Source organism: Neoarius graeffei, chromosome 1 (genome assembly GCF_027579695.1).
Source record: "Neoarius graeffei isolate fNeoGra1 chromosome 1, fNeoGra1.pri, whole genome shotgun sequence".
In the NCBI taxonomy this organism is placed as follows: Eukaryota; Metazoa; Chordata; class Actinopteri; order Siluriformes; family Ariidae; genus Neoarius; species Neoarius graeffei.
This window is the reverse complement of record NC_083569.1, coordinates 122107990-122130115: the sequence shown is the minus strand read 5'-3', so window position 1 is coordinate 122130115 and position 22126 is coordinate 122107990. Positions and strand designations below refer to the sequence as shown.

At 40.2% G+C, this 22126-nt stretch overlaps 1 protein-coding gene across 1 annotated transcript; it reads right to left on the bottom strand.

Annotated features, from left to right (window-relative positions):
• Positions 1-5255: 5255 nt before the first annotated feature.
• On the bottom strand, positions 5256-16890 carry LOC132889706 (uncharacterized). The gene is made up of 5 exons (XM_060926475.1): positions 16823-16890; positions 13525-13845; positions 12324-12491; positions 8429-8529; positions 5256-5858 (listed from the first exon to the last, which is right to left on the bottom strand). Exons 1-5 carry the CDS (start codon positions 16878-16880, stop codon positions 5757-5759), a joined length of 750 nt encoding a protein of 249 aa, XP_060782458.1. The 5' UTR covers positions 16881-16890; the 3' UTR covers positions 5256-5756.
• Between the last annotated feature and the right edge of the window lie 5236 nt (positions 16891-22126).

Below are 22126 nucleotides of genomic sequence, written 5' to 3'. Positions count from 1 at the left end.
CTAGAGACTGTTGTGTGTGAAAACCCCAGGAGATCAGCAGTTTCTGAAATACTCAAACCAGTCCATCTGGCTCAAACCAACACCCAAGCGACAGTCAGTACGTTTACATGCACATCCAAATCGAGCTACTGTCGGTAATCGAGCTAAGGGTCCCAGCAGGGGTGCCAGAGAAATCCAATCCTACATGCACACAAGGAAATCGAGCTATTGTGTGAGGTACATTGTGCACCCGAGCCACAGGTGGCGCTACACGCTCCATTGTGTTGTACACTTCCGGTTGTAATCATGAAGAAGAGCTATTCAAGAGTATAAACAAAGTTATCAGTTCCGTGTTCACAAGAAGAGTGTTTGTAGTTTGTATGTATGAACAGAAGTGTTCCTAATAAAATGGCCACTAAGTTGAAGTTGATCTGAAGTGTCATGCCGACCGAGGCTGGTTTTTTTTTTTTTTTTCCCGACCAAGGCTGTTGTGTTTCCCGCTTGTGGTCTCGTCACTCGTCACTTCCGGAAGGGGCAGTGCTGAAGTAAGTAGCTCGACTATGTAGCTCGATAGGGTTTACATGCACTAAGTAGCTCGGCTACAATCGCATAATCTAGGTCGCGTAGCTCGATTATGAGAAATCCAGTTCGGTTCAATTTCAGCCGAGCTAAGGTGTTTCCCTGCCATTTAGAACTTCGATTTCAGTCGAGCAACGGCAGAAATTCGATTTTCTCTATGTGCATGTAAATGCACTCATTGAAAGAAAGTCACACAAAAATTGAGATCACAATTTTTCCCGTTCTGATGTTTGAACATTGTGAACATTAACTGAAGCTCTTGATTTGTATCTGCGTGATTTGGTGCTGCTATCAAGGGATCGGCTGATTAGAGAACCGCGGAAAACAAAACAGCAGGTGGATGGGGGTGTTCCTAATGAAGTGGCTGGTGTGTGTATATTATTATGTTAGATACAAATGCTTTTTTGTTCATCTTTATATGGACATGCAAAGTCAGAAGGGACCGTGCGTATAAATGTGGAGTGGATCGTATTCATCAGAAGGATATTAAATAAAAATAAAAGGATGTATTTCTCCTGAATGAGCGACACGGTAGAGCAGTGGTGGCTGGTAGTCTTTCAAACAGGGGAGGCTGGTCGGTTATGATATTTCCAGATTTTAAAAGAAAAAAGAAAAAACACATCAGTTTTGCCCATACTCTTGCCTCTGATCTGGCTGATTGTTGGCAGCGTCACAAACTGTGAAATAACAGGTTCTTTTGGCCCATTAGCCTACTGTCCAATATACATGATGGTGGTGTTGGGGGGGAGGGGTATATTTTAACATTTTATATTTTAAAATTGTGGCATGTTGTTTAAAAATTGATCATTATTGAAAGCAGCTCTTTGTCAGGAACCTCAGCAGTAACAGCAGAGTGTTCTGGAATAGGCACAAGCACTGACCTTGGGGAGCCAAACATAGAGCTGGGGGCCACACATTTCATTCAATGACACTTTCCCTATATTTTACTTATTTTGACTGAGAAATGTTTTACTGACAATTTTGATAACCCTTCACTTTTAATCCAGGTCTGTAGTGTGAAATGTTCTCGGCTGTGTTTTTGTTTAAAAATGTTTTCCAAATTGTAGCTGTGTTTAATTCATATCCAGAAAAATATATATTCCAATATAATATACTCAGCATAAATATTTTAAATAGATTCTATATTTTTGGTCCATCCATGACATATTACTAAAGTAGCCTATTTACTGTTGTTGATGTGGGTCACTTGCTGTTAGCCAATTCACTTTCTCGTACCAGGAGAGCTGAAAGGAACGAGTATTATTCCCTACCTTTTTCACCAAGTCAATTTGGGGCGTTGGTCTACCCTGCTCTTTAATTTTAATTTTTTCCTCGAAAGGAAGTCTGGCAAATGGCTTCGCCAAAATTAAATCAGCAATGCTTGGCATCCGTGCGCAGCTTTCTTGCTAGCTGACTAGCCCCCTCAAGTTCAAGTTCAGTCACTCAAATAAATGAAATTTCTGGAACTAAGATAGCAAACTTGACAACACTATATTTACACTTTATTTACAATGAAAATATATACAAACTAAAAAAGCTGGTAGAAACCGTATGTAATGAATGAAATCGAAATGTAAGCTGATCTCTTACAATACACCACAGCACTTGCGAATCCGCATGGGACTGAACTGAGATTCACCGCTGCCTGTCTATATTTGAAACGAGCTGTCAATCAAAGAAAATATCCGGCCGCTTTCACCAATCACCAGTCTCCTCGCGGAAACTGCCATGTCCCTCCCACTGTGAGGCTCGGAGTCTGTAGGCGGGCGTTTTCGCAGTATTTGTCCAATAACCGTCTTGCATTTTGAGATTGACAAGCGCAGAGCTCCCAAATGCCATTGAAGTCCACTGAGGCTGGGAGTCCATGAGACTCCGTGGGCGGGCGTTTTCACAGTATTTGTCCAATAACCGTCTTGCCTTTTGAGATTGAAAGCGCAGAGCTCCCAAATGCCATTGAAGTCCACTGAGGCTGGGCTGCATCGCGCTGTCACGAGGGGGAAAAACTCACGCACACATTAGGCGAACTGGGGAAAGTTATAACGGAATGATTTCGCACTGTAGTGGGTTGAGCACATATATTTCTATGATTCGATGTTCGTCATTTTTAGAGGAGGCTGAGCCTCCCTCGTTGTCTTAGAGCAATCGCCCGTGCGGGAGAGCCAACAGTCTCTTTAATCGCTGTTTTATCATCATTAACATTAAAACCATTAGTGTTTGAGTTAATACTTTGTTTAATCTTTTTTTGTTAGTCAAAATCTGACCATTTGGTACATCCTTCATGAATATGTTCGACACTGTGTATATGTGTGTGTGTGTGTGTAATCTACATTGTGATCAAATTTATTTCACAATAATGAACTCAAAACATTCTCAACTGCATCACCTTTTTTTTCCCCTCTGCACGTCACATTCAAAGAAATACGTTATGTGGTTTGTGTGTGTGTGTGTGATGCTTTAACTGCACCTTCTTTTCTTCTAACATTTGGCCCCCAAAACCACAACAAATGCACAAACAGATAAACATGATGGGGGCTGAACTTTTGCTGCAGACTGATGCGTGAGTTGGCAGAACACCCTGGACCACACACACACACAGGGACAATAGTGTTGCTAATCCACCTGTTAGGATGTTTTGGGGAGGTGGGAGGAAACTGGAGAACCCCGAGGAAGCCCGTACAGGTTATAAGTTGCGATCAGGACAGTGTTTTAGTGTCTGAGTGGCCTTTTAAAATGATGAAATGTTTTAATAGGTCGTGCTCAGCTGCAAATCTTCAGCAACAAAAAAAAGAAAGTGACTTGAGATGTTTCTGTTTCCAACCACTGACCTTCATAATGCTGCTAAACATTCCACCGTGGCCTGATTACACACTCACATGCTCACTGACTTACACGAGATTAGTCGAACTGGTGGTTTGGGTGTTGCCTTAAACAAAACAATGTTCCAGAACGATGTGATTAGAGTGCTCTTTACCGTAGTTACATTATTAGCATTAATGACGAAACACACAGCTTCAAACTTTGACTCGGTGTTAATCAATTTAACATTTCTAAGATCTACATCAGATTTTAATACCTAAATTTAACTGTCAGTAAAAATCCCACGATTTCAGATCACCATGTCATGGGGCTTGAGATCATTTTTTCCGGCTATGTAAGTGCTGTAGTTTTATACTCTTTTTTTTTTTTTTTATACTCCAACTAACATCGAAACTAAACCTCAGTGGGCAACTTGTTTATATTCTAGACACGAGAACAAAAAAGGAGTCTTTTGACTGAAAATTTAGCAAAGTGTAGCACAATTTTTATTCCGATTTATCAGCAATATGTAAATGAATCAAAAGTACTGCCCAATATATAAATAACTACGGTACAGTCTGACACTTTTCAGCAGTGTGTACGGTAAATGATGCAAAATTATTCAGCAATATATAAAGTTTTATTTCAATTTATCAGCAACATAAATCAGAATATAATAAAAACATAGCAATATGTAAATTCTTACTCAAACTTTTCAGCAACATGTAAATTATTTTGAATTAATCAGCAACATCCAAAGTCGTTCATGTTATCGGAGACCTGAACTTCTCTGAAAATACCACTCTGATTCGTATCCCAGCTGACTACGGGCGAAAGGCGGGGTACACCCTGGACAAGTCGCCAGGTCATCACAGGGCTGACACATAGACACAGACAACCATTCACACTCACATTCACACCTACGCTCAATTTAGAGTCACCAGTTAACCTAACCTGCATGTCTTTGGACTGTGGGGGAAACCGGAGCACCCGGAGGAAACCCACGCGGACACGGGGAGAACATGCAAACTCCACACAGAAAGACCCTCGCCGGCCGCTGAGCTCGAACCCAGAACCTTCTTGCTATGAGGTGACAGCGCTAACCACTACACCACCGTGCCGCCCGAACCAGAAGTAATCAGCTTAATTTAACTTTCATATTGTGACATGAAACACAATGTCTTCGGATTGCATTTTGGAAATTTATGACGTAAATTTAATCTAGATTTTTTTGCGCATTCCTTATCGTGACCAGTGTTCCTTTACAGCGATGTGTGCTGGCCTTTCAAAAAAAAAGTCGACTCTAAGAACTTTCTAACGGTAGGTTAAATTTGATATTCTAATTACTGATCAAAATTTTCACTTCAGATTCAGAGCAGCTCATTAAAAAATGAATGTGGACGTAAACCCGACCATTTCTGACTGTGAACTATGAATACAGTGAAATGAACTTTGAGCTAGCTCTTGTTAAGTGTGAACTTGCACAACACTGCATGCTAATATACGTAGCTAACTGCTGGAAATCTTGCAACATAGGCACAGGAATGGAAAACGTGGCGTTGCAGTAATAACGTTAGCTGTGACGTGGCAGTTAATTAAAAAAATAATAATAATATTGGCTGACTTGTTTTCATGGTCAATCAGTTTTATTCCATTCAGCCACTCGTCTTTGACTCGTTCAATATCATGCTAGCTGAGTTTATCAATCTATCTCATCTCATCTCATTATCTGTAGCTGCTTTATCCTGTTCTACAGGGTCGCAGGCAAGCTGGAGCCTATCCCAGCTGACTACGGGTGAAAGGCGGGGTACACCCTGGACAAGTCGCCAGGTCATCACAGGGCTGACACATAGACACAGACAACCATTCACACTCACATTCACACCTACGGTCAATTTAGAGTCACCAGTTAACCTAACCTGCATGTCTTTGGACTGTGGGGGAAACCGGAGCACCCGGAGGAAACCCACGCGGACACGGGGAGAACATGCAAACGCCACACAGAAAGGCCCTCGCCGGCCCCGGGGCTCGAACCCGGACCTTCTTGCTGTGAGGCAACAGCGCTAACCACTACACCACCATGCCGCCACATCTGCATAATAATAATAATAATAATAATAATAATAAGTGCTTCCACCATTTTGGAATGAAAGAGATGAATGAAGACGGTCAACGGTCCTGGTTAACAAAACAAATTCCCTGGTAGCAAAGTTGAATTCGATGCACAGTTCAGCTCATCAAAGGGATTTGTAACTCAAAACCATTCTTCGTTGTGAATTCCATTGAAATGACAAACATTTTGCTGACAAAAAGCCACATTAACATCTTGAGCACAATTTGTCATTTCAAGCTCAGCTAAGGTTTCCGACCATATTTCCTGTTACTTGTCTTTATCTGTGTTATCATTTTAGAGCTGAAGCACCCACTGCACTGCCTGAGTCTGCACTCTGCTGCTCGTCGCACCTCTGCAGATCGAAGTAGGACTCGTAGACAGGAACCATATACTGGAGGAAAAAAACAAAAAAAAAACAGGAACAATAACAAAAATCAGCGATGAATATTAATCTGAAATCGTTGCTTTTGCATGGAACATCTTTCCCCAATCAATTGTAATCTCAGTTTGGCAAAAACTCAGTTTTTATCACTTGGCACAGAATTTTCAGGAAATGCCAGGCTTCACCTGGAAGAGACCACCTGACTGATATTTCTAACAAGAAACCACAGACCTGGCGTGTAGGAGGAGACATGACGGACAGATTGTGAAAATGATGCTGCAGTAAAAACAGTTCACGACATATGAAAGTCTCCTGCTCACTATAACTCACGGTTAAACGTATCAAGGCCGCAAACACAACATGCTACATTCAGAATTTTGGCAGAAGAGAGAAAAAATCGTAAATGCTTTCATTAGTCTGTATTAATGCACTAGCGAGCTAACTAGCTCAGCATACGCTATTGTAGACTGGTACCAAAATCCAGAATTGTGACGCCCAAAGGCATTTTTGAGACAAAGTCGGCAAACAGTCTTATTTTGTCAATTTGGGTGTGCCAAATTCAAATCTGCAATATGCCAAGCTCTATCTGACCTCTGTTGACCTCTAGAGGTCACTGAACTTTGGGCCTGTAAACGTCTCAGCTGAACCCAGTTTCTCAGCTTTCTAAGGAATGAAATGTACTAAAATGATTAATGAAGTTAGCAAACGGCCTTGATTGTTAAATGTTTGGGTGCTGAATTCATTTTTCATTTGTAAAACGACATATGACCTCTGATAACCTCAAGGTCATTAAACTTGGCCTATAGGCCTATGCATTTAACGGCATTTTTAAACTGACTTTACTCCCCCAAAAAGAATATGAACAGACAAAAAACAAATAGAAAGGAACAAATACAACATTAAATGCCAGTCCATGTACATGTGACTTACTTTTCACAATGAGAATGCCGAGGCGATCACCTTACATAACATTGCATTACATTTAGCGGTTATTGTTTATACAAAGCTACTGAAAAAGGACAGATTCAGCAGCATACAAAATGTGGGGGCATACAGGGTATACAGGTTAATCAGGGTTAGTATATATGAGAGTTTTTTTATTTGTTGTTTGTTTTTTGTAAAGGCTTTACCCCATTTAAAACAAAACAAAACAAACAACAAAGAAAAAAACTCTCATATATACTAACCCTGATGAACCTGTATACCCTGTATGCCCCCACATTTTGTATGCTGCTGAATCTGTCCTTTTTTCAGTAGCTTTGTATAAACAATAACCGCTAAATGTAATGCAATGTTATGTAAGGTGATCGCCTAGGCATTCTCATTGTGAAAAGTAAGTCACATGTACATGGACTGGCATTTAATGTTGTATTTGTTCCTTTCTATTTGTTTTTTGTCTGTTCATATTCTTTTTGGGGGAGTAAAGTCAGTTTAAAAATGCCGTTAAATGCATAGGCCTATAGGCCAAGTTTAATGACCTTGAGGTTATCAGAGGTCATATGTCGTTTTACAAATGAAAAATGAATTCAGCACCCAAGCATTTAACAAACAAGGCCGTTTGCTAACTTCATTAATCATTTTAGTACATTTCATTCCTTAGAAAGCTGAGAAACTGGGTTCAGCTGAGACGTTTACAGGCCCAAAGTTCAATGACCTCTAGAGGTCAACAGAGGTCAGATAGAGCTCGGCATATTGCAGATTTGAATTCGGCACACCCAAATTGACAAAATAAGACTGTTTGCCGACTTTGTCTCAAAAATGCCTTTAACTCCTTAAATAAGCACTTTTTTGAATTTTGGTACCAGTCTATTGCCTTACATTCGCGATCACTTCCTTTAGATGAGTCAATTTCCAGAATAAAATTTGTGTTCTTTCATCTATAAGAGTGGGATCAGGCTCTGATGTTGGGATGTTGAGGTTGAGGAGGTTCCAGTTCCAGTTCCAGTTCATCCCAAAGGACTTCAGTAAAGTTGACTTCAGTTCAGTCAGGGTTCTATGCAGGATACTCAAGTTCTTCCACTAAACACTTCACACACCATGTCTTCATAGAGCTCGCTTTGTGCACAGGGGCGTTGTCATGCTAGGACAGGTTTGGGTCTCTGAGTTCCACTGAAGGGAAACTGTTACGCTACACACTACTGTACAAAGACTTTCTGTACAACTGTCTGCTTCAGTAGTGCGTATATCAAAAAGGCATCTCCACTGCCGTGAAACATGAAACAGGAAGTAACCTAACAAGCTCAACCAATCATGTGATTCACTGCCTGGCCAAGGAAATGGATCACTTTCACAGAATCACGGCCATGTTCTCAGGAAGTGAACGCAAATAGCAGTTTTCAAGAGGTTAAAAAGCACTAGGATGATATACAACTTGCATAAAAAAACGTGATAAAAATAAACTCGGAGGTCCAGTCATTGGTGTTTCTGAAGTCTACGTTCTTTTCTCATTGGTCGGATCTATCAGTTGGAGGTAAAGTTCATCAGATGATCGCTTTGGATCATTTCAAAATGTGAAAGTGAACTCCACTGTAGACTGTGTTAAAAAAATAATCAACCCTCCATTGCACAGTGTTTCTTACCCATTGGGTGGATCCTCTGGACGTTCCTGAGCTCCCGTTGTCCTCGCTGTTTTCTGGCTCGTCCCCTTCACTCGGAGGCCCCTCCCTGATCACCATTCTCTCTACAACGTGAACACAGCTTTGCATTGCGTAAACCTTTTTTGGAATATTTCACACACACACTTATTATTTTATTCTTTCATTCAGCTTGGTGATGAAGATGATCTCAGGCTTTCGTCTAACTCATGAACACCAGCTGCAGTTTTTTTTGTCAAGGTCTGATTTGAAAGTGTGTGGCGTAACATGCTAAACAAAACAACTTGATAAGAACATTGAAAGTGAAAAACACTAAAATATGGTTTAGCCATTGTAGTTGGCAGTGGATCCGGTTGCCATAGCAACGAGCAAGAAGATGAGTCGTCATTGCATCGACATCGTAATTGTCGAAATCTGTTTTTTTTTAAATATATACAATATTTAAAAGGTGTGAATAGTTAGATGTTTTGCTCGCTCAGTGTTTACTCCATGATAATTTACTTTACAATTTATTTATTACAGCCAATTACACAATATTATATATTTATGTTAAAGGTCCCATGGCATGACATTTTCACTTTCTGAGGTTTTTTAACGTTAAAATGAGTTCCTCTGACCTTCTTAAGTCACCCCAGTGGCTAGAAATTTCATAATGTGTAAACCAAACTATGCCCAACATTTGAGAATGGCGCGTCAAAACGGCGCGTTGATAAACTCTTCCCTTTACTACGTCAGCAAGGGAGATGATCCCCACGCCCCCATCTCTGGATTCCCACCCACTGTATGGATTGCCCCGCCCAGCTCAAAAGTTGCGCTGTACATGGATGTGACAACACAGAAAAGAGTCTGTTTTTACTGCCGACAGGACAGCCCCTGAAGACGCAGCGGCTTAATTTTATTTACTTCAATAATACGCCGTCGAGTCTACCTAAGACGGTGTTTGTTTGTCGGAAGCATTTTCCTGAGGAATGTTTCCACAACTTGGGACAGTACAGGGCAGGTTTTGCACATCAACTGTCACTGAAGCCTGGGTCCGTACCAAGCATCCCTGCCGCATCAGCAACAAACACCGAACAAGTAAGTGTAGAACTGTTAAGTCGTTTTGCCGTGTTTTAAAATCGGTGCCACGTTAGCCTTGCAATGGCTACATTAGCTGTGCAGCTAACCGCTTCCTGCAGTTAGCCAGGTACTCTGCGCTACAAAACCAAAAAGCATGCAGCATGCTCTGTTATAATAGCCAATCAAAACAGTTTTTACAAAGACACCCACATTCTTTTTTTTAAGTCACTCGTTCATTTTATTTGTTTGTTTGTTCAGTAAAAACCCAAACATTTGTTGAATTTATTTTATTTCCTCGCGTCGCACCTTAATGACATCAGCGCACGGTATTTTTCCCTTCGCGGTTTGTTCCTTCTCTCTCGCCATAGTAAGACACCCACATCCGCTTGTTCTGACCCACTGGAGGTAGCGTCACAGTGCTGTTAGCCAATCAGAGGTAACACGTTTACATGTCATGAATATTAATGATAAGACCCGCCCCCACCCTCTACCCTTCCCCGCCTCCTGCTTCTCATTTGGGCAATTCCATGTAAATGTCAACCTCACCATGCAAAAATAAAGCAACATGTAATACATCAAAACCACTCCCAGAGATCTCACCTAGGCCTGTATTTTACAGATGTGAATAAGTTGAACCAGTTTGTAACCAACCTAATATGTCACTGTCAGTCTTTCTTTCTTATAATGTAAAACCCAAGCTAAAATCAACTTTGATCATGTACAATTCTATATTATTGCCACAAGCCACAGAAATGTATGCTAAAATCCACAAAACAGCAAAACAATAGCCATCCTAAATATTATTTAAGAACTTTGATAGTTTTAGCTGATATTTAGAGAGTTTTTCAAAGGGTTATGGTGGTTAAATTGCTGATTTTCTAAACATACACCATGTCTGTTTCAGATGCGTCACATCCGTAACGGAATTTCGTCACATCCATAACGCTGACTTTTCCTTCCGAAACTCTGCATGAAATACAAAATATTTTAAACAAAGATTTTTTTAATATTCACCTTGGACCCCTCTATCAAATGGATATCTCCATTTCGACATTAGGTTTACAATTTCACAGAGTTTGATAAAAATGTACAGTCACCCAAGAAAAGTGATACTTTTTCTGTCACATCCATAACACATCTTTTATTGGCATTTTCTGGCATGCCCTAGATGTACTATGGGAATTGTTCTTGTTCTATCACTTCTCCAGTATGGTACAGCCTTAAAATATGCAACACCTGTTTAAATACTGGGAGACAATAAAACATGCACTGGGTCATTTGTTGCCATTTTGAGTTCAAGTGTCACGTCCATAACGCTGGAATTGCTCATTTGCAAAACGACGCCCTGGGAAAAGGGCTGAAATGGGGCTTTCTCCCAGGAGGCTATATCTACGTGCCGAGGGTTCATTTCGAGAAAGGCTGCGGATATAACATCCGGAAACCTCCACGAGCCCGTTTAAAGCATCAGCAAACCACCATGCCATGGGTCCTTTAAGGTGTAACAATTTAATCAATTTTTATAGTTAGTGAGTTAATCTCGGCCAGATAACGAGTATGCAATTGAAATAAACATTAGCAACATACGAACATATATATATATATATCATAAAATATAAAATATACAGTACTGTGAAAATGTTTTAGCCCCCTCCCCCACACTTTTTAAAATACAAATTTTGCTATAGATTTCTGTTTTATGACTTCGACATTATTGAGTCAAAACATTACAAAAACATTTTAGAGTTCTAAACGTTCGATTTTTTATTCCAGCACAAAATTAATTGTTACAGGAAAAAAAAAAGGTTGTATCTGAGATCTAAGTGGCATAATCCATAAAAGCCCATTATTCAGATGAAAAAAGAAAACATAATGAAGGCTGCTGGGTTTTGGTGCAAAATGAAGAAGTGAGTGTGACAGTCAAAGTGTCCAGAAGAACCGGGGCTGGTTCTGTAAGATGCTCAGGAAAACCTACAGATCATTTCCGCATAAAACTGCACTCACTGGACCTCAGACGGACATATATATACACTACCGTTCAAAAGTTTGGGGTCACCCAGACAATTTTGTGTTTTCCATGAAAAGTCACACTTTTATTTCCCACCATAAGTTGTAAAATGAATAGAAAATATAGTCGAGACATTTTTCTGGCCGTTTTGAGCATTTAATCGACCCCACAAATGTGATGCTCCAGAAACTCAATCTGCTCAAAGGAAGGTCAGTTTTATAGCTTCTCTAAAGAGCTCAACTGTTTTCAGCTGTGCTAACATGATTGTACAAGGGTTTTCTAATCATCCATTAGCCTTCTGAGGCAATGAGCAAACACATTGTACCATTAGAACACTGGAGTGAGAGTTGCTGGAAATGGGCCTCTATACACCTATGGAGATATTGCACCAAAAACCAGACATTTGCAGCTAGAATAGTCATTTAGCACATTAGCAATGTATAGAGTGGATTTCTGATTAGTTTAAAGTGATCTTCATTGAAAAGAACAGTGCTTTTCTTTCAAAAATAAGGACATTTCAAAGTGACCACAAACTTTTGAACGGTAGTGTATGTATATATATTAAAGCAAAGGGTCGTCTCACACCAAATATCGACTTTGCTTCATTTCTTATGGTTTACTGATTACTGTTTATAGTATTTTTTTAATGTTGAAACATTTCATTTCATTATTTTTAAGCTGTTTTTGGTCGACAGCGTTTCTTTACGTGTCTAAGACTTTTGCACAGAACTGTGTATCGTATAGCTGTTACTGTATGTGAGGATTATAACAGGTATACGATTCAGTATGATGCTCTGATTTGAAATTGAGTTGTACCTGATTGTTTGCAGCCTCTCTTCATGCGCCACACACTCAGACCTATGCAGATGAGCAGAATGATTGCAGCACCGGATACAGACACCCCCAGCTTCGATACTGGTGACTGTATTGTGATCGGCAGCTCTGTGGTTGAACTGGATTGAGTGCCACGTTGTGTTGTACTGTCTGTGATCAAAGAAACAGTTCATTATCTGTTACTGTAATTTCACCAAAGTGCTGTTGAGGTTTGGACTCTCAGTGTTGGTTAGTTTTCTATAATGTGCTTGTTCCAATACATCATCGTTTCTATAGTAACAGCTCATTCACAGGGACTGTAATTTGTTCATTAATCTCCAACAGGAGGTTTATATTTTCGGTCACATTTGTTTGTTTGTTTGTTTGGGTATCTCAAAAATGGATTAGCGGATTTTCACAAAACTTTGTACAGCGTTAGAGCATCATGGAATCTACAAGTGATTACATTTTGAAGGTAATCAGATGAAGGTCAAGGTCAAAGTAATGGAAAAACTGTTTTGCAATGATGAGAGACTGGAGAATTTGTGAATACTAATGGGCGTCTATTGCCCACAGTTTTTCATAGATCTTGACCAAACTTAGTCCAGACATTGGCCATGGCCGAGCATAGATTCTGCCTGACTCTGGCGAATCCAGGGTCAAGGTCAAGGTCAAGGAAAAACCGGAAAATTTTTTTGCCGGAGGTTTGGGCTTTCAGAGTCCAGCTCCTGTTTTGCATTTATGGAAGGAGTCTCCAGTGTCAGGGCTGTAACACTCAGAGGTTTTGAGGACATTCTTTTCAGTGTAACTAGAACTGGATAAAAAGTCCATGTTCTTTAAGAAATAAAAACATGTAATCATTTCTGTGCTATAAGAGGAATAAAACACTTTGGGGCATGTTGTTATAGGAAAAAATAATTAAGAAATAATAATAATAATAATAATAATAATAATAATAATAATAATAATATTTTCTGTAACACACAGAGTCATGCGACAACTAAGTAAAAATTAACTGAGTAAAAATTATTTTGAACATAATTACAGATGCAAAACAGATTTCTGAAGGAGCGTGACATGGTGTTTGAGCTTAAAACGTCAAAATGTCTGCTTCAGAAATTGCAATAATTATTAGTAGTTGCGTTATTTTCATTATGACTTTTTTCAATTAATTTTATTTTTTTAAACGTTGGAATGAACTCACCATTTTCTGTCGTGGATGTAACTTTTGTCCCCGTTCCGTTTACCTTCAGCAGATAAGGTATGTCTTTTGTAACCTCACAAATATAAAAGCCTGCATCACTTATATCAGCATTTTTTATAATTAATGTTGAGCTGTTTTTGGTGTTGTTCTTGTGGGTTTGTATAAATTTGTCCGTTTGGTTAAATGTAACTCTCTGATTGTCTTTAAACCAGTTCACTTTTGCATTGGTGATGTTCCAGCTGCAGGTGATCTGAACTGGTTCTCCTTCCCTCAGCTCGACTGTTGTTGGAGACTGACTCACTAAAAAAGACTCTCTGGAACCTGGAAGATGGACACACAAAGATAAAAATCAGAGACTGAGAAAGAAAATCATTCCAAAGTGACTTTCTTGACAACTGACATGCAACCGAAGAGACCAGCAAACTAGACAGGCACACAGATATACCGTACTAATAATAGTAGCAGTAGCAGTGGTAGTGGTAGTGTGTTTATCGCCTCCAAAAGGAGAGAACATAAAATTAAATAAATAAAAATCAGAACAATATACAGACAGCGACAATTAGAAATAATAATGTTAAAAATTTAAAATAGCATGAGCATCATATTAAGAACATTTCTGTCATATAGATCATGGCTTAGCAATAACTGGCGAACAGAATCGACAAGGCCATCATCTCTGGTAAAACATTTCAGAGAGCAAATGCAACTGAATGGAACGAAATTACAATATGCGTATTACCGACATATAACAAAGAATCTTGTCAAGTTTCGTGAAATTCCTCCAAAAATTGTGAGAGGAGTTGATTTCAGAAGGTGAGTACCCTTCCTGGGACAGACGGACGGACGGACATCTCCATGACATAATCCCCCTTCAGGCCTTTCGGCCAGCGAGGGATAAAAATTGTGAGGGAAGTTGATTTCAGAAAGCAAGCACACCTTGATGAAATTTCCAAAGTAGAAGTTTGTTAATAATCAAGGGCATAACTCTGGTAAAATTTGCCCACATTAAACTAAATTTCAATATAACTGTCATATAACAAAGCCTTTTGGCAAGTTTGGTGAAATTCCTCCAAAAATTGTGAGAGGAGTTGATTTCAGAAGGTGAGTACCCTTCCCTGGATGGACGTACGGAGAGACAGATAGATGGACGGACAGACATCGCCACGACATAATCCCCCTTCGGTCCTTTCGGCCAGCGGGGGATAAAACTTGTGAGGGAAGTTGATTTCTGAAAGCAAGGACACCTTGATGAAATTGCCAAAGTACAAGTTTATTAATAATTAAGGGCATAACTCTGGGAAAATTTGCCCAAATTAAACTAAATTTCAATAAAACTGTCATATAACAAAGCCTTTTGGCAAGTTTGGTAATTGTGAGAGGAGTTGATTTCAGAAGGTGAGTACCCTTCCCTGGATGGACGTACGGACAGACGGATAGATGGACGGACAGACGGATGGATGGACGGACAGACATCGCCACGACATAATCCCCCTTCGGTCCTTTCGGCCAGCGGGGGATAAAACTTGTGAGGGAAGTTGATTTCTGAAAGCAAGGACACCTTGATGAAATTGCCAAAGTACAAGTTTATTAATAATTAAGGGCATAACTCTGGGAAAATTTGCCCAAATTAAACAAAATTTCAATATGCGTATAATTGTTATATAACAAAGCCTTTTGCCAAGTTTGGTGAAATTCCTCCACAAATTGTGAGAGGAGTTGATTTCAGAAAACGTACACCCTCATGAAATTGTCAAAGTACGGTACAAGTTATTTAATCAAGGCTCAAAACTCTGGGAAAATTTTCACAAAAAAATTTAAATCTGAATCTGCGTTTTACCGTCATATAACAAGACGTTTTGCCAAGCTTCGAGAAATTCGTCCAAAAATTGTGAGCGGAGTTGATATCAGAAGGCGAGCACACCTTCATGAAATTGCGAAAGTAAAAGGTTGTTAATCAAGGGCCACAACTCTGGTACAATGTGACCGAATTAAACAAAATAACAAAATGCATATTACTGACATATAACAATGCCTTTTGTCAAATTTCGTGAAATTCCTCGAAAAATTGCGAGAGGAGTTGATTTCAGAAGCTTCCTGGGATGGACGGACAGAAGGACGGACGGATATCGCCACGGCATAATCCCCCTTTAGGCCTTTCGGCCAGCGGGGGATAATGAACTATAGTACAGTGTAGCACTTTGTGAAATGAAAAAAAAAATCAAATGAAGAAATAATAAAATGATATTTCATTGGGTTTGGGGGCTTTGTCTGTTAAAAACAATCACGCAAAAAGAATCCGTGGGACCTGGAAGAGGAACGAATGAATAAACGATCAAGAATTTGCAATGATAATCAATAATTAAAAATAAAATGAATATTTAACCACAGAATTACTGTACATTCACGATTTATTTATATCAACAGGACAAACTCACTGCTATTTAATGCTAACAAAAGGGAAAAAATAATGCACAGACAAATAAATAAAAAACATCAAATTTAAATGAACAAAAATAGATAGAAATAATAAATGCAATTCAGTCCAAAAATATAAATCAGTACACTCTTTTTAATTTCTCTGTTGCTGTAAAGTAAGAAAACACGTAAAAGAAAATACAACGCATCCTGAAATATTTAACCGTCAAGACTCTCGAAACGCTGCATCTGCAAGCCTAAGCTGTTAAGAATAATTTGCTTGATATTTTTTATACATTTTTTACTTTTTAGTGTGCAGGTTTCCTGAGAATTTATGATATTAATTAATTCGTTTGTTTGTTTTTAAGTTCATTTATTTAAGTGGACTAGCGCCTTTCGAACATCCAATATCTAACATCACTTTACAAAATTATGCAACACAAAGTCCCATAAAGTTAACGAGTGAAGTTTTAGCAGCTGAGATAATTACGTACCTTATTGCGTACGTAATTAGATATTTCGCAAAATATATGATGCTTATCAGTTCTAGTTTCACACGCTGTGTTTAATTTTGGGGCCAAAAGTGTAGACAGTCGTAACACTTTGTTAAACACACACACACACACACACACACACACACACACACACACACACACCAGTTTGTACTGAAACCATAATATGATTAATAAATACAGAGATATAAAGTACTTCAGGATGTTCTTTAAAAAGTCCAGCTTGAGATATTTTTATCCTTTTATGAGTACAGAAGAATAACTCACTCAGCATGCAATCTATTGAGTGATTTACAGCAGAGTATTACATGCATACATTCTTACATGCGGAGCGAGAAAGTTTGTGGCATGATGTGCTGTTTCGGACTCACCCCAAGAACAGAGGCAGGAAGCGAGAAGCCCACAGAGCACAATGCAGAGACGCTGCATCTTTGAAAGGCCATCACAGTCTGAGCACTCTGCTAACGCTTCAGCTCAGGTCATTACACACACGCATGCGCGCTACTATCTTCATCTTTTTTTTAACTCACATCATTTCACATCAAAGCTGTTGTTTTCCGCAGTTGCAAACAGACTGAACTGCACAACAAACTACAGCACTCAACACACACACACACACACACACACACACACACACACACACACACACACACACACACACAGGGATTAAAAATTAATCAATCAATAAATAAATATTTGGGATATTTTTCGAAATGCAATAAAAGCAAAAATCTGTGATTTGTTTATTCACGTGAACCTTTATTTAACAAAGTACAAGGAAAAGATTTTCCCTAGTTTTACTGACCAACTTAATTGTCTCATTCTCATCTCATTATCTCTAGCCGCTTTATCCTGTTCTACAGGGTCGCAGGCAAGCTGGAGCCTATCCCAGCTGACTACGGGTGAAAGGCGGGGTACACCCTGGACAAGTCGCCAGGTCATCACAGGGCTGACACATAGACACAGACAACCATTCACACTCACATTCACACCTACGCTCAGTTGAGGCCTTGTCCACACGGCAACGGATTCAGGTGACTCCGATACAATTGCTTATCGTTTAGGCCTGGCGTCCACACGGCACCGGCGTTTTGGGTGCCCAAAACGCAATCTTTTTGAGAACGGGTTCCAGAGTGGAAAGATTTGGCAACGTTGCCATTGCGAAGTCGTCTGGATGAGTAGAACGGATTTGTTTATGATGACGTCACAACCACATGACTGTGAGTGCTTCACGCCGGGTAGAAGTGTAACGAACTCAATGCGAGTTGTCAACAAATCCTATAACTTGGTTCATGAAACGCGCTTACAAAATATTTTCACTGTGAATATTTATTGTGTAATGGTGCAGAGAGAGAGAGAGAGAGAGAGAATAGCCCTTAGGGCAGAGTCAATCCCGCCAGCAAAAATAGGGAAAAAAAGGAGCGATCTCACCTCTTCAGATGTTGGTTTAAGTCCTACAATACATTCCTCAAAAAGGGCGTAGAACAACAAATTAATCCATCAACGTGTAGCATTCAATTTATTCCGGACCATTAAAGATGCTGCCTTCCACGTAGAATCATATGTCATATTGGATAAGTCAAAGCGGAGAATAAAGATGCCTCATTCATGTGCTGCGTTTAACTGTACCAACAGGTTTACCGTCCAAACGAGATCACATGGGATTACCTTTCACAGGTGAGACTGGAAAAATACTTTTCATTGTATTTGGTCATTATAATGTAATTTTACGAACAGATTTTCCTGACTTTGTGGCTAATATGAAGTCTCGCGCATAATAGTTTATGCGCATGCGTCCTTACTTCTTCTATTGTTCTGGTGTCTCCGAAGGGACCGTCTTACAGCGCCCCTAGAGGTGTGGCATGTGTATTGCATCGTTTTCAGCAAGTGTTGCGTTGCCATATGGACCTGATATTTTACTGATCGTTGCCCATTTGGACGCGATATTTTTTTAAATAACATCTCGTTGCCGTTGTCGTGTGGATGTAGCCTTAGAGTCACTAGTTAACCTAACCTGCATGTCTTTGGACTGTGGGGGAAACCGGAGCACCCGGAGGAAACCCACGCGGACACGGGGAGAACATGCAAACTCTGCACAGAAAGGCCCTCGCTGGCCACGGGGCTCGAACCCGGACCTTCTTGCTGTGAGGCGACAGCGCTAACCACTACACCACCGTGCCGCCCCCACTTAATTGTATTTTGTAAATATAAACAAAGTTAGAATTTGATTCCTGCAACACACTCAAAAACGTTGGGACAGAGGCAGAATGAGACTGAAAAGCTTATTGGATATTCAAGTAACACCATTTTGGAAGATTCCACAATAAGCAGGTTAATTGGTAACTTGATTGGGTATAAAATTGTAATTGGTACCTTGATTACGGGCAACACGGTGGTGTAGTGGTTAGCACTGTCGCCTCATCGCAAAAAGGTTCTGGGTTCAAGCCCAGTGGCCAACAGGGGCCGTTCTGTGTGGAGTCTATATATTAAACTCATCTCAGCAAAAATGTGTGCTAGGGTCAGATGGGTCACGTTTTTGCTTGTTTTCAGGAAAACCGGACGTCGAGTTCCCAGTGGCAAAGGTGAACACGACCATCCATCTTGTTATCAGAGAAAAGTGTAAAAGCCAGCATCTGTGATGGTATGGGGGCATCAGTGCCCATAGAATGGGTGAGTTGCATGTGTGTGAAGGTACCATTGATATCGAGGTGTATATTTGGATTTTAGAGATACATATTTTGCCATCAAGGCGATGTCTCTTCCCAGGAAGTCCATGCTTATTTGAGCAGTACAATGCCAGGCCTCATTCTGCATGGGCTACAACAGCGTGGCTTCATAGACACAGAGTGCATATGCTTGACTGGCCTGCTGCCAATCCAGATCTGTCTCCTATTGAGAATGTATGGTGGATCATGAAGATCATTACAGCTTTAACAATGTATAAAATGATACTAAGTAAAATAAATGAGACATACGGCCTACAAAGAGACCTCAGACTGATTTGCAAACTGTACAGGACTCAGACTATGACAGTTCTGCCCTGCACACCCTTCCTCTCTCTCTCTCTCTCTTTGTGTTTTCATGTGTGTATTTTCTCTCCACAGAGGCATGTGACCTGGGTACACTGATAAATATTGACTGCACACCTGTTCCTCAGTTACCGTATCTCTGGCATTTAGACCCTTGTTTCACTTCCATTCACACACAGACTGTTGTTTCCTGCACCAGGGTAGCACGTGCCCAGCCTCTTTATTTTTCTTGTTGCTATTGTTCATATCCTATTGTTCTTTGTCTCCTGGTTGTCTCCATTCCTCTGCTTACATGAAAACTCTCCAACCATTTTTTGCCCAGCAGCTACTCTCCTGCCTTCTGCTGTTGTCACTCACCTACTTCACCAGCTAGCGTCATCCCTCTTCCACTGACTGCTGCACTGAGCTTCCAGGTTGCTGATCAGATCTATGCTGCAGTGATCCAGAGTCTGCATTTGGGTCTGACAGGAACAAGACCTTGAATGGTTTGCAGCTTTGCAGCTAGGTATGATGCAGCTAGAATGAGGATAATTAATGAGGACCTAAAAGGAACTTTTGCAAATATATTAGGCAACTTCTCTTAAGTTGCATAATCAAGTCAGGATACGAAGTTGACCTTGATAACCTGTTTTAGTTCTTAATAATATAGTAGTAATGCTGTCCATTGATTCCGATGATGACTAAATCTTCCTCTGAATCATCGCTCTCTAAGTTGTTCTTTGATTGGACAGTCGCTGCCAAGAGTTAAGAGGAATGTTCCTTTCTTTCAAGCTGCGTTTTACTATATCTTTGAACCAGAGCTTGGGACGACCAACTCCTCTGGTACCATCTTCTAGTTGGGAGAAGAGGATGAGCTTTGGCAGTCTGTAGTTGGGCATTCTGTTAACATGACCAGTCCAGCAAAGATTTCTACTAATCAGAATGTCATACATGCTGGGCAGGGAGGTCCTTTCAAGAATGGTACTGTTAGAGACATAATGCCACCATTTTATGCCCAGGATTTGACGTAGCTGTTGCATCATGTATGCACTGAGTTTTTGGGCTGAGGCTTTGTAGACTGTCCAGGATTCCACACCATAAAGAAGAGTGGAAAGTACGATGGCTCGGTACACTGCACGTTTGGTATTTAAAGTTAAATCCTTATTATACCAAACCCTCTTCTTCAGCCTACCAAATGCTCTAGATGCATGAGACATGCAGATCTCGAGTTCTGTGTCAATTCTATTATTTGATGTTACAGTTGAGCCGAAATATTTGAATCTAGTGACCTTGGCAAGATTTATGCCATCTAATACAATATCCTGACCAGTCCCTGTAGTTCCAGGGGGAGGTTGATATAGTACCTCAGTCTTTTTGATGTTGATCTTCAGCTCAAACTCCTTGGCAGCTTTGGCAAAGTGAGATATTATGTCCTGGGCATCACTGTAGCTATAGGCAATGAAGGCAGTATCATCAGCATACATAAGTTCACTTACCAGCACCTTTTGGGTGTATCTCACAGATTTAAATTGGTTGACGTTGAATAGGTCAGCATCAGGTCTGCTTTGAATCTAGACACCCTGCTCGTAATCTTGGAAGGCATGGTTTAAAATCACAGCTAGGTAGATAGAGAAAAGAGTAGGGGCAAGCACACACCCTTGTTTTACTCCATTGTTAACTTCAAAAGGAGAGGAGCGCTCCCCTTTCAAGCTAACTGAAGCTTTCATACCTGTATGTAAGGCAGATACAAGGTCAGTAAAGTGATTAGGACAACCAAGCTTTCATAGAATAATCCACAAGGCTATTCTGTTGACAGTATCAAATGCCTTTGTGAAGTCAACAAAGACCGTGTAGAGTTGCATTCTTTGTTCTATACATTACTCTTGAATTTGCTTCAAGGAGAATATCATGTCAACTGTGCCTCTGCCTGCACAGAACCCACACTGAGCTTCGGGTAAGAAAGTTTCTGCATGCTTGGAGAGTCTGTTGAGAAGTATGCATGCAAATACTTTCCCAGGAATTGAGAGTAGAGAGATTCCACGATTATTCTCACATAGGCGACGATCACCTTTTTTGAATAGGGTGATAAGTTGAGCATCCTTCCAGTCTTGTGGAGACTTACCAGAGTGCCGTGACTCTGAAATAATCTCATGCAGAGTCTGAGTTAGCACCAGACCATCACTTTTTAACACTTCTGAATGAATCCCATCAGCTCCTGGAGATTTTCAGTCATGTAACATTTGAATGGCTCTATTGACTTCAACAAGATCTGGGCATTCATCCATCCATTGTTGAATAGGGGCTTGGTCCACACTCTCAGGGACACTGGGATCGACTGTGGTTGTCACGTTTAGAAGTGTGTTGAAGTGTTCAGTCCACCTAGAAAGAATATCTTGTTTCTCAGTGAGCAGTGTAATGCTGTCAGAAGCAAAGAGCTGATTGTGGTAGGAAACTCTTGGACCCCACACTGCTTTGAGACCTTGATAAAAACCTTTAGTATCATTCTTGTCTGCCTTCTCTTGAAGTTCAGCAGCTTTGGCCTGCCACCACTCATTTTTCAGTTCACAACGTCTTTGCTGAAGTAGTTGTGAAAAGTGCTTGTACTTAGCTTTGTTGGATCTGGTATTATGATTAAGCATGCTTGATCATGTAATGGAAACTTCTAAT